The sequence below is a fragment of the Ictalurus punctatus genome, chromosome 23 (assembly GCF_001660625.3).
Source record: "Ictalurus punctatus breed USDA103 chromosome 23, Coco_2.0, whole genome shotgun sequence".
Classification (NCBI taxonomy): Eukaryota; Metazoa; Chordata; class Actinopteri; order Siluriformes; family Ictaluridae; genus Ictalurus; species Ictalurus punctatus.
Genome location: NC_030438.2, coordinates 13,242,901 through 13,260,423, shown reverse-complemented (window position 1 = coordinate 13,260,423; position 17,523 = coordinate 13,242,901). Strand labels below are relative to the sequence as shown.

At 37.3% G+C, this 17,523-nt stretch overlaps 2 protein-coding genes across 4 annotated transcripts in view; one reads left to right on the top strand and one right to left on the bottom strand.

The window, feature by feature from the left end:
- The first annotated feature begins 3,251 nt into the window (after positions 1–3,251).
- ino80c (INO80 complex subunit C) lies at positions 3,252–9,540 on the top strand. Its single transcript, XM_017452632.2, has 5 exons — positions 3,252–3,590; positions 5,016–5,117; positions 5,333–5,444; positions 6,356–6,423; positions 9,023–9,540. Exons 1-5 carry the CDS (start codon positions 3,378–3,380, stop codon positions 9,152–9,154), a joined length of 627 nt encoding a protein of 208 aa, XP_017308121.1. The 5' UTR covers positions 3,252–3,377; the 3' UTR covers positions 9,155–9,540.
- A 5,864-nt stretch (positions 9,541–15,404) lies between these two features.
- The window catches only part of tmem145 (transmembrane protein 145), a 32,674-nt gene continuing 30,555 nt past the window's right edge, over positions 15,405–17,523 (bottom strand). For 2 of the 3 annotated variants that reach the window (XM_053674986.1, XM_017452707.3), the window contains 2 exons: positions 17,058–17,243; positions 15,405–16,679 (listed from right to left, as the gene is read on the bottom strand). In XM_053674986.1, coding sequence (XP_053530961.1) covers positions 16,458–16,679; positions 17,058–17,243 — 408 coding nt within the window. In that variant the 3' untranslated portion in view covers positions 15,405–16,457. The remainder of the gene's footprint in view (positions 16,680–17,057; positions 17,244–17,523) is intronic. The other variant, XM_017452708.3, reaches the window with a different exon arrangement.

Here is a 17,523-nt window from a genome sequence, read left to right as displayed (position 1 = left end):
ATTTTCACACAGGCCCAGTTGCTATTGGATAAATTTTTTTGCTTAAATAAATAACATTATCATTTAAAAACTGTATTTTGTGTTTACTCAGGTTGCCTTTGTTTTATCTTAGATTTTGTTTTAATTTCTGAAGCAATTAGTATGAGATATACACAAAAACAGTGCTTTTACACAGCACTGTAGAACCTGGTTCCAGTTAAAGTTCCAGTAGTGTTTAGCACACTCAAGTGTTTACGTTTGTGGTTAGTTGAAAGCATGTGGGAGGCAATGGTAATTTTTTATTAGGAGACTTTGTGACTCCAAATGCTACACTCTTCTACAAATCTGTGTCTGTGAAACATACTCCTTACTGTGTATGAGAAAACAAAATACACATGGATCCTCTCCCAGGCAGGTTCATTACAGCTCCAGTTGTTTGCCATCCATCTTCCATACTGCTTATCCAACACAGGGTCACAGGGAGCCTGGAGCCTATCCCAGGGAACTCGGGCACAAGGCAGCGGACACCCTGGCTGGGGTGCCAAACCATCTCAGGGCACAATCTCACACACTTTCACACACTACGGACAATTTAGACATGCCAATCAGCCTACAATGCATGTCTTTGGACTGGGGGAAGAAACCGGAGTACCCAGAGTACCTGTGCTAATAAGGAAACCCCCAAAGCACAGGCAAGCTCCGCACACACAGGGTGGAGGCAGGATTTGAACCCCCAACCCTGAAGGTGCGAGGCAGATGTGCTAACCATTAAGCCCCCCACCGAGTTATTTTAAACTCCTTTATTATTGCTCTAACATCATTTTAAGCCATTGCATGGTTTATGAACATATATATTTATTGGAAAATTCTCCACCTGTTATTTTTATTTTCATCTATATTTTTTTCATTTGACCATTTTTCAGTGACCCTGAGCGCACCCTTACATTTCCGTTCTTGGCTGACAGGAGTGGAACCCAATGTGCTCATCAGCTGTTGTAGCCCATCCATGTGTTGTGCTTTCTGAGATGCTTTTCTGCTCACTGTGGTTGTAAAGAGTGATTATTTAAGTTACCGTAGCATTCCTGTCTGCTCAAACCAGTCTGGCCATTCTCCTCTGACTGCTCTCATCAACAGAGCATTTCCTGAGGAAGTGCTGGTCACTGGATGGTTTTTTGTTGTGTTTTGTTTGGTTTTTCACACCATTCTGTGGAAGCTCTAGACACTTGTGTCAGCAGTTACTGAAATACTCAAATCAACCCGTCTGACACCAACAATCATGCCACGGTCAAAATCCCTTATTCAGAATAAATGGACAGGATCTTCTTCAGATTCTATTTTAAAGAATGTTAGACAAAGTTAATCAAAAGTAGAGTAATATGTATTTCTAAGCTGTTAATTAAGTGACAGATATAACAAGCAAAAAAAAAAAGAGCTTTTGGCTGGTAGTAAAAAAGGGGGGGGGGGGGGCAAAGAACCGTTTTTTTGGGGGGGGGGGGGGGGGGGAGAAAAAGCTGACATTTATTGCTGTGCTGAGTCAGTTTACCTGACTCACTGAAAATAAACAGCATTTCCATCACTACTGGAAACTGCCAGCAAAGCAGTGGTATGTAGGCTAAATGTGCAACTGGACAGAAAAGATCATAAACCAAGATAAGGCCTATCATTGTTAAGCAAGATTTTTACTGCTACTGACACATTTACATCAGATTCAGTTATTAAAATAACAACAGCAACAACAACAACAATAATAATAATAATAATAATAATAATAATAATAATAACATGCAAATAATAAATCAGATCAGAGATCCCAAGACAGTTTTTTCATCATTCAATAACAAGATTAAATGAGATTCACAGAAAAACAGAAAGAATTAGTTTCGTGTATAACTATGAAAACTGTTTAACATACCGATCAAGTCACATAACATTAACTTCACCTGTGACAGGTAGCCTTAAGTTAACCATAGCAACCAAAAAAACATCACGATAGACCCATGCGTACTAAATCAACATTACTAAATAACATAATAATGCACAAACTGATCACACACCCTACCAGATATGAAGAACATTAAAAATAAGGTAAACATGTGGCGTAAACTGTAAACTCTTAGCCAGCAGCTATAACCCTGTCTTAACACTTGCATCAGTGGAACAGCGCTTGCTTATCCTCTTGTTTGGAAGTGTCAGCAGTTCTTACATCCAAGTGTGTGTGTGTTTTGGCAGTTTCTAGAAAGTGTTATTTGACATTCAAAGTTCAATTTATGTCACTGACCTCGACTTGTTTGGCTTAGCATTTAGGTTACAGTTTCATATCCACGATTCATAGAAACTATGCTGTGCTGTCATTTTCGTTTTTATTTTCTGGTGATTTCTTTGTGGAACCACAAGCATATTTTATTCATTAAAAATACATAGGATTTAAATTTAAATGCAATAAATATCACTTTACAAAAAGATAACAAATTACAAACAAAGATGACAAATACATTCTATAAACAAATAAAAACACACAGCTATTAAAAAAGTTACAAAAGATAAAAAAAATAAATAAATTCATCAATTTGAACAGTCTTTAGACTATTTCATAATATCTTAGTGAGGTAACATCTATTAAGGAAAGATCAAATTCAGGTAGCACTATGAAGCATTTGCATTTGTTTATGTATATAATATTAAATGAAATCAACTGTAGTACGTTACACCATGAAATGAAATTTAACATTTTCTTTACAAAGAAAATTGAAACGTCGAACCAAAAGGTAGAGACAAAATAAAATTATATTAAAACATAACATTTAGTATAACCTTAACCTTAATCTCTACATTTACATTACATCTACATCCTCTGCTTTGTTCACTACAGTACACTGACTTTCTAGAGTTTAGTTTTGTGCATGTGTATTTATAGTTAGACCCTAAATAATGTTATTTGGCAAATCTTCAGACACAAGCATCACATAGTTGGCACTTATATATATGTACACACACACACACACACACACACACACACACACACACACACACACACACACAGTTAGAGAAATCAAGAATTCAGGTAATGTTTACGTGAGTTCCATAAATGGTGATATACCAATAAGTAAAACAAAAGTGACTAATTTCCTATGCAGTATAAATATTAGTAAATGGCAGGAGAGTTAATCCAGAATTAACATCCAGAGTGATGTTGGTCTGTAAAGCACCAGGGCCCCAGGATGGTGTCTGAGTTTGGAGTAATGACACTCCAGTCCAGTAGATGGCAGCAACGCACCACAATGGTGGACATCAACAGCCTCAATTCGAGGAAGAAAAAGAAGTGTGTTTTTGCTAGCATGTAGCTATTTATAGAAATACTGTTTGTCCACCAGCTTTAATGTTTAGCTTGATTAAAACAAATGGCTGCACAGTGTCCAGTTGAGTCCTTTATAATAGGAGAGTCCAGTTCTGCGGTTAATAATAACGTTAAACATTTATCAGTCGCACCGAGTGCTCCAGCTAAAGGGAAGAAGCGAGCCATTAGCCCGGCGGCTCCGGCGCTAGCACAGCCGAACAGCAACAACAGCAAGCGGAGGAAAGTGCACTCAGTGTCAGGAGTCAGTCACACTCCGGTAAAACCTGCACCGTTTATACACATCTCCTAGCTTTACTGAGGCGAGACTGTTTTTTAAATGCACTAGTTTAATTATAGTTTAATTTTTATTTTTATTTTTGCAAATCAAACAAACACAAGCTGTTTAGTCTATAAGAGCTGTAAAGTTATGAACTGTGGTTAAGATTAAAAAGTAGTGAAATTAACACGTAATTGTATATCTGTAAATAAAATAAAATACATTTGAGGGAAAAGATAGACTACATTTACTTGGTGAATGTGCTTGTTATGGGTCACTGAATTAGTTCACATTATTATTATTATTATTATTATCATTATCATTATTTATTACAATACCTGTAGGGCCAAATTCCCATTTTCTACTAGGCGCTATACACTATATGGTCAAAGGATCGTGGACAGCTGACCATCACACTGGGCGATATAAGGAAAAATATCATATCATGATTCTCGAGGACTTTCTACAATATATACAATGTGTATCACGATATATAATTTAGCTAACAAACTGTCTGCAAAACAGTAGTCAGATAAACCACAAAACAGTACAGCTAAGTTTGACGAGACGTTTCTTTAATGCCTACAAAGTCAAAGATGATTTCTTAAAATTGCGCTGAATCAACGGCATCTGTTCAGTACATTTTAATTTGTAGTTATTAAAAATATTTTAAGAAAATACATCACCATACCGACGATATCTTGGAAAAGTGTATTGCGTAATCGTTTGCCACAATATCGATATTATATCGCCCCGCCCTACACCCTTATGTGGTTCTTCCCCAAATTGCTGTGACAACATTTTTCCGTGTTTTGCCTCAGCCAGCTCGGTTACATCCGGTGCCGCACAGGTAGCCGTTTTCACTTTTGGCAATAACTGTGTGAAGATGGTGCAGGAGAGTATGACATTACACTCGCTGTTTACAAGAGCTTCCCCAGATTACCGTGAATGACCTTAATCGTATTGTGAGGCAGTCAGATGTTACACCCAACAGTATGAAGGAGAAGGGCTTCAAATTATATATTTCGAGTTACATAGACAACCTTGAGGGTGAGTATTCTCATGCTATATCCGGCTAACAAATCTAGCTATGCTCTCTTTGCGGAGATCTTCAGTCCGGTCCAGTGCATTATCAACTGCCGCAGATTCTGGAAATGAACAATAATCATGTTCCAGATTCTGGGGATCCATTGGCATAGGATCTTCAAACACTATACAATTACATTAAATTAATTACAATATATTCAGCAACAGTAGTCATGTTTTCAGAGTTGAATACGTGGGTTTGGGAGCATCAGAGTTTGAGTTTTAAATCTCGGCTAGTGTTTGTTTTGGTTATCTTATGAATTTTGTCACAGCTGCTATTATTACTATTATTATTATTATTATTATTGTTATTATTATTATTTTCTTCTTCCTCTTCAGGTTCTCCCAGTGGAATTGGCAGATGCAAAGGTGGTTACTACACCGGATGTAGGTGCAGAACCGGTTACAAAGCCTCTGTCTTTTAAAGACCCCAACTTTGTGGTAGGTCTTCAGACAAGAGTTTTGAACAGAGTTGTACCTGAACGGCCGAACCTGCATGTTGATGCTATTAAGGTCATATTCAGTGATTTGAAGTGATCTTGCTTGCAGTCCAGTTTGCCCCTGTATATTCTTATACAAGTGTCTTCTACTAACTTATTAACAGTTTAATTAACAGTAAAATGAACAGTTTAATTGCTCTTGTTTTTTTACGGTAGCACTCTGGTATTGGAGGGGCGGCCGCAGGGAAAAAGAACCGGACGTGGAAGAACCTGAAGCAGATTCTGGCAGCAGAGAGAGCACTGCCCTGGAAAATCACTGATCCTAACTGTATGTCTGAGTCACACTTAAACTAAAATGGTGCTTTGCAAAATGAATATTCAATTGTGCCCAAAAGTTTACATACCCCTTGAAGAATCTGCAAATCTTAATACTGTTAACAAAATAAGACGGATTGTAAAAATCCCATGTTTTTTTATTTTGTACTGCCCTGAATGAGCTATTTCACATAACAGATGTTTACATATTATTTTGTTTAAAGATTTTTTTTTTTTTCATTTAGTACTGCCCTTCAGAAGCTAAATAAGGTATATACATGTCTCCCAGAAGACAAAATAATAACAGTTTATACCGATCATCCTGTTCAAAAGTTTACATCCCCCTGGTTCTTAATGTATCATGTTGCCTTCTTGAGCATCAGTGAATGTACCTTATGTAATAGTTGTGTACGAGTCCCTCAGTGTGGAAAAGTGGATCTCAACATCATATAATCACTGTTGGAAATGAGTCAAATATGCAGAAGATGCTGGAAAAGTAAAGAATGTGAAGGACCTGGAGGATTTTTCAGAACAGTGGGCAGTTTAACTGCTCAGGACAAACAAAAGACTCGTGAACAACTTTCACAAAACATAAATACAGTCGCTGATCATCCAGGTAACGACACACAGGATTAAGAATCAAGCATATGTAAACTTTTCAACAGGGTAATTTTTTTTATAAATTCAGCTATTGTTGTGTCTTGTGGACTATATGTAAACTTCTGTTATGTGAAATAGCTTATTCAGGACATTTTTATGATCCCCCTTATTTTGTTAAAAGTGTTAAGATTTTGCAGATTCTACGATTCTACAAGGGGTATGTAAACTTCTGGGCACGTGTGTGTGTGTATGTGTGTGTGTATATATATATATATAAAATATTTATTAACTATTTATTTTAATTGGACTCTTGATTCCTGACAGATTATAACATAGATGCTCCTCCTTCCCTGAAGCCTCCTAAAAAGTATTCTGATATTTCAGGCTTACCGGTAAGTGAGCATTGTTTCTTAGTCCTGGTGATTGTAGTGTATGTGCTATTTCCCCGAAGCCCTTTTGAGAAGAGAATATATTTCAGTGAATAACAACATAACAGGTCCTGGCTTCAGACTATTTACATCACATGACTTCTTGTAGAGCTACAGCCCCGATCTGCACAAATCAGTCCATACAGGATTTCACAGAGTTTTTTTATTTATGATCGTTGTGGCCAAAAAAGCTCGATTTTGCTGCGGCTTTTTTAAATATTTGATTATGGTCTGTGAAATTCTGTCCTCGCGTTGTAGGTGAAATATATTCTTTGAGTCTGGCAAGCATTGTTATTCTGTGTTCCTGATTCTGAAAAGATCCTCTGTCATCCGTGCATGCTAATGAATCCACCAGATTAGACAGCCAGATTGTGCCTCGCCCAGTATATATAGTATAGCAGGTGTTTGGATTTGGAAGAAGCAGCTCTTCTTTTTCTGGTTGTTACTTTCTGGCAGACAGCTACAAATTGTGTTTACATACTCCTTGCAGAATCTGCAAAATGGTCATCTTTTTTTTTTTTTTTACACAAATTAAGTGGGATCATAAAAATTGTATTCAGTTTTTTATTCATGATCTAGTACTGACCTGAATAAGCTATTTTACATAACAGATGTTTACATATACAAGACATGATGATAACTGAATTTACACAAATGAACCAGTTCAAAAGTTTACATACGCTTGATTCTTAATCCTGTGTGTCGTTACCTGGATGATCAGCGACTGTATTTATGTTTTGTGAGAGTTGTTCATGAGTCTTTTGTTTGTCCTGAGCAGTTAAACTGCCCACTGTTCTACAGAAAAATCCTCCAGGTCCTTCACATTCTTTACTTTTTCTTCATCTTCTGCATATTTGACCCATTTCCAACAGTGATTTTATGATGTTGAGATCCATCTTTTCACGCTGTGTAAATTCAGTTATTATTGTTTCTTGTGGACTATATGTAAACATAAAAATTGCATATTTTTTTATTTATGATTCCTCTTATATTATTTATTTATTTTAGAGAAGCACCGATGTATAAAGGCTATTTTTTTAAAAGATATACTATCGGCCGATAGTTTAAAAAAAACATCCGATGATCAGGGCCGATTATATCCTGTCAATCAAAATAGGGCGAGAAAACGCATCGATTTCGTGTTGTATATAAAGATGATGTCTCGTGTGGAATGATGACAAAACTGCAGTTTGTAATCTCTGTAAGCTCTGCACCGCTAAAATTTTACACCGGAAGTGAGCAGCAGTGAAAGCAAGTCTACTCCCCCACACCGTATATCGCGTATATATATTCACATAGCGCATTCCTATAGCAAAGAGTACTTTACAACATAGTTAAAAAGTACTTTAAAAGTAGTTATTATATATATCGGCCAAACATTGTGTCCTGTTATGTGAGACCTGCTGAAAGTTAAACTCTTAGTCTAAATGTAATGAAGGTTAATGAGTACAAAACAAACAAAAAAAAAAAACACCTCAAGTAAAAGTACTATGATGTAACTGTACTCAGAAAGGTACCATTACAGTGAACCATGGACTGGAGGAGGAGGTGGATACAAGTGCAGATAATTTATTGTATAAAGTAAATTTTAATTAGATAGATAAATAAAAACAATGCTAAGACCGGTATGAGCTGTCAGAAACGGAGACTTGGCTAGATTCGCTAGCCGGATATAGCATGAGAATACTCCCCCTCAAAGTTGTAGATGTAAATCAAAATATATCATTTGAAGCCCTTCTCCTTCGTACTGTTGCTCACAATACGATTAAGGTCATTCCCGCTAATCTAGGGAAACTCTTGTCAACAGCGAGTGTAATGTCATACTCTCCTGCACCATCTTCACACAGTTATCGCCAATAGCGAAAACGGCTTCCTGCGCGGCACCGGATGTAACCGAGCTGGCTGAGACAAAACGCAGAAGCGATCGTGCATAGAGTCCATTCAGTACTTGCTCGATGAGGCAAGCATGCACGCACAGAAAGCCCCCTGGTCAGGCATAGAGATATTCATTAATTTCTTATCTTAATTTTATGTAGTTATTTATTTTTTATCTTTCTTTTCATGTTACACTTGACGCGGAGTCAAAATTCCGAGTCCAAAATGTCCGAGTCCGTGTCAAGTCCGAGTTTGTCCATAATCCGGACCTGAGTACGGGATGTGTTATAAAATTTGATAAATTCCATCTAATCATAGAATCTATGGAAATCATATATCTTCTCATTTGTAAGTCGCTTTGGATAAAAGCGTCTGCTAAGTGAATAAATGTAAATGTAAATATATGATGTGGTTTTTGTTTTATTATTCTGTAGTGGGTGTTTTGAAATCTTGATCCATGTATCCCGACTCCTCTAATGGTCTCTGCACAGCTCTGTATTAATACATCATGGATTAAGCATGATGAGCCACTTTAAACAATGAAATGCTTTAACTATGACTGAGACTAGTAGACAAGCCTTTTTAAAATATCCTGAGTAGAAATGTCACATAGCTGTTGCTTCCAGGTAGAGTGATGTATGTGTATGAAATTGTTTTGTAAATGATTTTGGGCATTTTGTTTCTCCAGGCAAACTACACAGACCCTCAGACTAAGCTGCGATTTACCTCATCTGAAGAGTTTTCCTACATCCGTCTGCTTCCTACAGATGTAGTGACAGGATACCTGGCTTTACGAAAGGCCACGTGCATCGTGCCCTGATCATCACACAAGCAAAAAAAGTACAATTTTCTGAATATACACTATAATATAAACACTGGGCTTGCTTCAAAAGCTGGCTGAAGGAAATTACACCAGGCCCTAGTGACTTCCTGCATATGACACAGGACTACAGAGACTGATTTGTTTTGATCCTTGTTAACGGTACATACGTACATCACTGTTAGTTAATACCTTATTGAATTGTATTTGTAAGATTTCTGCTGGTTTATTAGAGGTTAAAAAGCTGTTTTGTATGTTGCCATTTCCTTTTGTTTGCTGTAAAATATAAAGCTGGGGCTTCTAAAGTGGTGTCTGTTAATCTCATTAACATGCAGCTGTTTTGCTGACCTCTGCTGTTATGGATAATAAATTAAGATTGCGAACAACTTCTGGATTACAATGAATTGTAATCTATAATATTTATAGATTAAAATTAGATTATTATTGAAAAAGAGTTTTAAAAAAAAATTCAGAATTTGGCAGTGCAGGCTTATTAAAGTCTTCTTTAATGTGTTTGCTAAATGAAAGTTCTGCAGAGGCTGAAACTATCACATGGCTACAACATGGAGCTGCTCGTTCATAAGGAATTAGGTAGTTAAACAGCATTGTAATGTTAATGTGCATGTTTATTATGCTGCATATACCCATATACCTCGCAAACTTAAATTCATTTTAGTGACTGTTCATCCAGTATGCTAATTAGCTAGATAGTATTATATTAGCTTAACAAGACAGACAGACACACACACACACACAAACAGTTTTTTTAAAAGCCATAAAACATTTTACCCCAAAATAACAATTGAAAAGGTTGTAAATGTTACCAAACGTGAGCAGTGTGACATCTTTCTCCAACTGCGAAATACAGATCAGAGAAGACGGCTCTGAATCTGGGACCGCTGGTTTATATGGAATAGCAGGGCTGATTGTACACTCATAAGTGCTGAAGAAGAAAAAAAAACAATAGAAACCATCACAAATTCTAATGGTTTCCACTACAAATACCATTGCTAACCATTAAAACCATTACCATTATTGGTCCTTAATGGTATCCACTATACATAACGTGCAACAAATTACCAGTAGAGACCCACAGGGGCCATTACAGTTTCTATTTAAACCACTACAAATTCTATGAGGGTTTCTATTTTTTTTTCAGCAGGGATTGTTCCCAGGCATTCTTGTTACCAGGGCTGCAACTAACAATTATCTTCATAATATTTTTTCAATTAATCGGATAGGGCGGGGCAAACTTTCAATCCACAAGCTGAGTGTTATAAATATAAATTCAGAGTAAAACTTTACACAACTGTTTGTCCAAAACAGAAAAGAACCCAACACACATAAACACACACACACACACACACACACACACACACACACACACACACACACACACGAATACATATTATTAAATTAGGACTGTAGTTTAATTCGGTGCTTTTTGTGAATCCATAAAAAAATAATGCACGAGTACTTATATATAATATACACTAACAAAATAAGATAGATGGATAGATAGATAGATAGATAGCATTATGTTTTATGGATGCACAAAAAGCACTGAATTCATCTACAGTCCTAAATTAATAATAAAAACTCCCTTTCACTGCACCTTGTGGTTTCTGTTACTCACTGCCTTTAGACATATTATTTTACTTGTGATCATAGTGTTTTAATGAGACATTACAGATCTTCCTCATGCTACACTCTGTATCACTGCGTCTGCATCGCGCGTGAGGAGCAACGAGGCCTCGTTACTAACACATCACTTCCGTTATAATAAACTACAGAATTTACAGTGCAAGCGCGCAAATACAGCATATAATGACAATAAACTGGAATTAATTTAAACCTTTTAAGCAACTCGCGCCCGCATCACTGTCATGCTTCCGTGCTCCACAAAGTCCGCTTTATAAAGTTTATAAACCTTCTCCGCGGTGTTTAATATAAAACGCTTCACTGCCTTAGAGCAGTGGTTTTCAAAGTGGGGGCCGCCAGGGGGCACCCGGGGGCCTCAGCAATTTGGTGTGAAAAATAAATTCTCACTCTCAGAGAAGCACACACACACACACACACACACACACACACACACACACACACACACACACACACACACACACACACACACACACAATCAATTCCTAATGTAATGTAATGTAAAGATGTAAGATGTAATTATTAATTTTTTAAAAAGGGGGATATATTCAGAAGTCTGTATTTTTTATGTGTTTTAAAGAAATCTTGCAAAAGGGGGGCCTCGGTCAAATGTTAATGCCATTTGGGGGCCTTGCCCTGTTAAAGTTTGGGAACCCCTGCCTTAGAGGACTTAGAGGTCGCACACGTTCTTCCTCATTCACGTGACGATTTCGTCTCCGTCTGATGGTGATTGAGGTCATGTTGGGAATAAAAGGTAACGTTGACAAACAGTAAACTGAAGAAAGTCATTGTCATTGACTCTGGGTATTACGCTAAAGCTAGCGGCATTGCATTACATGTGTATGACGTCAAACACTGTCGACTAGGAAGTGGCTTACAGTTAAGGTTAGAAAAAACCCGCTAGTGTTCTATTTTTGATGATATTACCTTTCTAAAATTCACACACTAGATGGTAGAGTAGTCCGTGCACAGTGTAAGTGTATAGTACGTCATTTGGGACACAACTTTAGTATTTATCTCCGAAGCGTGTTTTCGGAAAAGAAGTAACGTAGTGAGTAAATGTACCCCGTGCCGAGCGCAGACCAACTAATCGATAATGAGATTCGTTGACAACGATGTTATCGATTAGTTGTTGCATCTCTACTTGTTAGTTGCTTTTTTTTTGGCCAGAGCCGGGATCAAACTCCTGTGTCTGGTATTAGCATTTTAGCATGACTTGTGGTGTTCCCCATTCAGCCTTTCAATTGATTGATATCCCAGATATACCACCATAAACACGTGGAATTCAGCTAGTCAAGAAAAGAAAAAGAATAGTCAAGAGAGCCTTCTTTTTCCTGTCTTAATTTGTAATGAGTTCTCATGAGTTTTTCAGATGATTGTCACTATAGGTGTTCTCTAGTTAGCATTGCTGGCTAACCTCCATACAGATAACAATGCTAACTAGCTAACACAAAGAGTGACAGTTGAAAAACTCTTGGGAGCTCATACCGACTTGCTTCTATGAGAATGGTCAGTGTCAGAGTGTCTTTGCTGTCCTGTTTTTCTTTGTAATGAGCAGTGATTATCCAGTTAACTGCAAGGGCGTTGGCTAGCATTACATAGAGTTCTGTCAATGCAGTTCATCACAAGCATTACATTACCAGCTCTCTAAATGATAAAAGGTATCTACTTTATTCCTTATGTAAAAACAGACATTCAAACTGTTCAGTGCAGATGCATTTACATGTCCAGTAGCAACGTCGCTAATTCTGGGTGCAGCTTCATCGGAAATCGATGATTTAATCTACCTTTAATGTTCATTATTTTGGACTATTGTGGAACAATATGTACCAAATGGGGGACATGGTGGCTTAGTGGTTAGCCTTGCACCTCCACAGTTTGGGGTTCAAATCCTGCCTCTGCACTGTGTGCCTGGAGTTTGCATGTTCTCCCCGTTCTCCCCGTGCTTCAGAGGTTTCCTCCAGGTACTTTAGTTTCCTCCCACTGTATAAAGACACGCGTTGTGGGCATGCCCGGCATCTCTAAATTGTCTGTAGTGTGTGAATTGGTATGTGACTGTGTGTGTGATTGTGCCCTGCGATGGGCGTAGTGTGAATGGGTGTGTGATTGTGCCCTGCGATGGGCGTAGTGTGAATGGGTGTGTGATTGTGCCCTGCGATGGGTCCAGGGTTTCTTCCCGCCTTGTTCCTTGGCTTCAGGCTCCCTGTGGCCCTGTGTAGGATAAGTGGTATGGAAAATGGTTGGATGGATAGATGTGTGCCAACTAGCACCACTAGCAGTCTTGAAATAATGTACAGAAAGGTATGGAGAAGTGAAGACTGGGTGAGGTGTTTAGAAGTGAGGTGTTTAGAAGTTTGCTAGTGACACCTAGTGGAAGTAGCCAAATTTGAACTCATGCAAATGTACTACTCTACTACTACTACTACTGCTACACTACTTCAGCTCTGAACATGGTGACCACAGAGTTTGGGTGGTTCTTTATACACTCTTCTTGACAGCTGTTTGTTTGGTTTATTTTTAAAGTGAGTGATTAAATAAAATGTTTTTATCAACCAGTTCTGACATTTTTGAGTTAGCAGGTAAATTGCATTTTTAACTTCTCAGGTTTTATATTTTATATTCTCAGGTTTGTGGATGTGGACCTCCCTCTAAAACTCAGACCACAGTTAAGATGGTCATTGCAAAACAGATTTTTTTTAATTGAACCATTTATATATTGATTTGGAAGTATGTTTAGCTCACTGTTTTCAGGGAAAGGGGTGGGTGGTATGGTGAAACAGAATCTTTACCTCGGAGTAACTGAGAAAATCTATTTAACAAAATGCCCGATTAAACAAATTGATTTTCAACCTAGACTGAAAGATTGAGACCGTGTCCCAATCCTCAACACCAACAGAATAGACCAGACGGTCACTGTGGGGCAGGACAGTGCACAGTGCTTTATAGGTCCGTCCATCCATCCATCGATCTTCTATACTGCTTATCCTACAGGGATCCTGGAGAATATTCTATCCCAGGGGGCTTTGGGCACGAGGCAGGGTACACCCTGGATGGGATGCCAATCCATCGCAGGGCATAATCACACACACATTCACAAACCCATTCATACACTATGGACACTTTGGACACGCCAATCAGCCTACCATGCATGTCTTTGGACTGAGGGAGGAAACTGTACCTGGAGTACCTGGAGGAAACCCCCGCAGCACGGGGAGAACATGCAAACTCCACACGCACAGGGCCGTGGTGGGAATCGAAACCCCAACCCTGGAGGTGTGAGGCGAACATGCTAACCACTAAACGACCGTGCACCCATGCTTTATAGTAGTATTTTACAGTTATAGTACATATATATTTGAATAGTATAGATCTAGTTCTAGGACTAATGGGACCTGGTATTCAGGGGTTGCATCCTGTCCAGCCCTCTTATACCATCACCATCATACTCTGCCATCGTGATTCTGCTTTTGGCCTACTAAATGTCTCTGCATTCAAAAGTCCTTGAAGGGGAGATTTTTTTAAAGTGTTGCATGGGTTCTGTACTGGATGAGACGGTTCACATTATATTGCTATGGTGGATAACTGAATGATTGTGTTGTTGCTTTTATGAGGTTTCTGAATTCATTATAGTAATCTAAATACAAGCTCAGAATCAGAAAAATCACATAGCAAAAAAAAAAAAAAAAAAAAAAAAGGAATATGTGACCTAATAGTAGACATAAACGATATACAATTATAATAGTGCAATACTACTAATAATACTACTAATATTTTTTAAACAGTCATTCTTCAATTACTGCTTTATTCCGATCAGGGTCGCAGTAGATACAGAGCCTATCCTGGACTATTCTGTGACACCAGTACATTGCAGGGCACCATACACACATATTCTGTAGGAGTAATTTACACTAGCCATTCCACTTAGTTCTGTGATTTAGGGAGGAGGTTGAAAACCGAAGAACCCGGAGGAAACCCACATGGACACAGCTTGTGACGATTAACAGTGGTGGGAAATATTTCAAGACTAAAACATGCATATTTCATTGTAGGTAGATAAGCAATATGCTAAAGAATGTCTTTACCTGAAGCATTTACCTTATTTTAATTCCTCATATACTGTATAACCATGTCTAAACATTATATATGTAAGCTTGTAACTTATTCCATAAATATGGCATGAAATGTTCCTCCCAGAATACAAATAAATACAATTAATCGGTTCAACCTATTGGGAAAGAATTCTTTTACACTGTAAATTGCATTTATTCAGGCTTGTTGATGAAGGTAAGGAGTTAAGAAGAAACATATTGGACTGGAGAAGGCCTAGGAGAGTGTAAAATGCTTCATTCATCATCTCAAACATAAAACATACAAGTGTTTTTCCCTTTTAAACCAGTACACTGTTTGTTGTTTAAAGTTTAAAGACTGCTAGCTTTGCAGACTATATTGAGAGACAACATATTAAAATATTAAGATGCACGAATAAAATAAATAAATAAATAGCCTATTTAAATATGAGTGCGAATTTCCAAAGTGTAGTAAAATCTGAATAAAAATACAAACATTAAAGTCTTTAAATAATACAGCCAAGATACATAAATAATTTTTTTTTTATTAAAATCTGCTTGTGAAACATAAAATGTGCCATAGTCTCAGTTAAAGGAGAGTTACATCACTATGCCAAATAACCTCACCAATAACCATGTATTGAATTGTCTGACATGCAGTAAATATATCTCAATCTCTATGACAGAAGGCAAAAAATGGACATCCACAAATGTACTGTACCCTATTAAAATACTGAGTTAATACTTTTAAACTGCCTTTATAATTAGGTGCCTATTATTCCTATTTTGCCATTTCTTGCCTAAGGACTTGAATGAGAGCTGGTCATATGTGGGTTTTACAAGGCAGCTTGCTCCTGGTGCACCAAAGAGCAAAACTAGAAATGAATTTAAGATTTTACTGTAGTATACAAGCAACATGCATAAAAATACTAAAGGCAATTATTGCAGGTATTGAACTAGAGATATTATTTTGGTGGCAATAATGTATTTCTTCCTCATACTAAGCAGATCTTCTTACCTATGTTAATCGCATGTAGAACATTTTTCAAAAAAGATCCATTTTGTATCTATAATGTACAACAAACAAACAAACAAAAACATGAGATTGTACAGTTAATTGTTGCCATTGCTTTCGAATACTCCATTTCAGTTCACATAAAAATGGCATGAAAATGCAAATATTAACAGCACCACTTGGAAAATAAGCATGTAAACAAACAAACAAACAAAAAAGACCTATTTACACTTAAAAAAAAAAAATCGTACACTTCTATACATTTACACATAAAATATCTGTATCTTAAAACTCTGCATACTGAATATCTTACATTCGTAATACACTGTGCTATGTACAACCAAAATGTCCTCTCAAGAGTCACCTTAATCTGGCTGGAATATTTATTGCTTTTTTATTTAGCACTTCATATCTCCTCCTAATATCTCTGCTGCAAATCCTGTTGCACATCCTCTTTGCAGAAAGACAAATGTAATATTCTGTTTTTCCACATATCATGTTGACACTTTTTGTATCTTGAAAAGCTGACTTGGATGATTCCCAAAGATCTAAGTCTACTTCATTATGCTTGAGAGACTGTTCTGCCCTGCATGCTGAAATATTCAGTAAAATGAGAGGATAACCTTGGAGGAGGCGTTAGAGCAGAGCTGGTCGGTGCCGTAGCAGGACTAAAGGTTGTTGAGAAGTCGACTGGTGATGATGTGGTGATGATCTTTTGCTCAGTGTTCAGAGCCATTTCTTGTCCTTTCCATCCCATGGCTTCACTGATATTTTTCACGGAGACCTGTTGATTAGAAAAAAGAAATAATTACAACAACAGAAAGAACTCTTAAATAACCACTGTTCGTATAAATACTCATTGTTAGCAAAACATTTACATCTAAGAATTATACAAGAACTATAAAACTGATCACAATTTTCTGCATTACTGAAATAATGTATGTATTTTTAAATAGGAGATTTGAAATAATTGCTTTATTTGAAATAAAGAATTGCTTCATAGGGCCTTAGGCCTCTACCACTGTCTGTAGGAGTTACATATGAAGTCTATGAGTGAAGATTAAGGGACAATCGTCTCTTGGAACTGCTGATAATCCCCCCCCAGAGCCTATTTGACCAATTCTGCAATGAATTTTTTTATTTTATTTGTTTTTTCACTCACTGACTGGATGGAGAAGAGTTCAGTGAAGTTAGGCTGAGAGTCTCCCAGGAAGGAGCTGTTCCCATAGGCATGATGAGGGAAACTCTCTTCCCCCATCTCTTTAGGGCTTGACATTAATATTCCAATTTGAGACGTTCGCACGTGATAAGGGAAATTCTTATTAGCTGCTGATGGACGCGTGATGACCTGTAGGAGAATTATTGACAAAAAGGGACACACAGAGGAAAAAAAAGCTAAGTTAAAAGTGTAAAATTCTGCCTCACAGTATTTCTTTAGTATTGAATAAATGTCATTTCAAATGCAATGTAAAATTTTCAAGTTACAGTCATGTGAAAAAATAAATACACCCCATGGAAATTGTTGGCTTTTTTTTTGACATATTTGGACAAGCAAACATTTGAGCCTATTTGCAACAGTAAATAAAGGTGATACACTCTTATCAAATAACACATAACATTGACATTTT

Coding starts and splice junctions, on each gene's coding strand:
- ino80c (XM_017452632.2), top strand. CDS start 3,378: ATGGCTGCACAGTGTCCAGTTGAGTCCTTTATAATAGGAGAGTCCAGT. Junction 3,591..5,015: donor CAGGAGTCAGTCACACTCCG/GTAAAACCTGCA, acceptor CTTCCTCTTCAG/GTTCTCCCAGTGGAATTGGC. Junction 5,118..5,332: donor TTAAAGACCCCAACTTTGTG/GTAGGTCTTCAG, acceptor TTTTTACGGTAG/CACTCTGGTATTGGAGGGGC.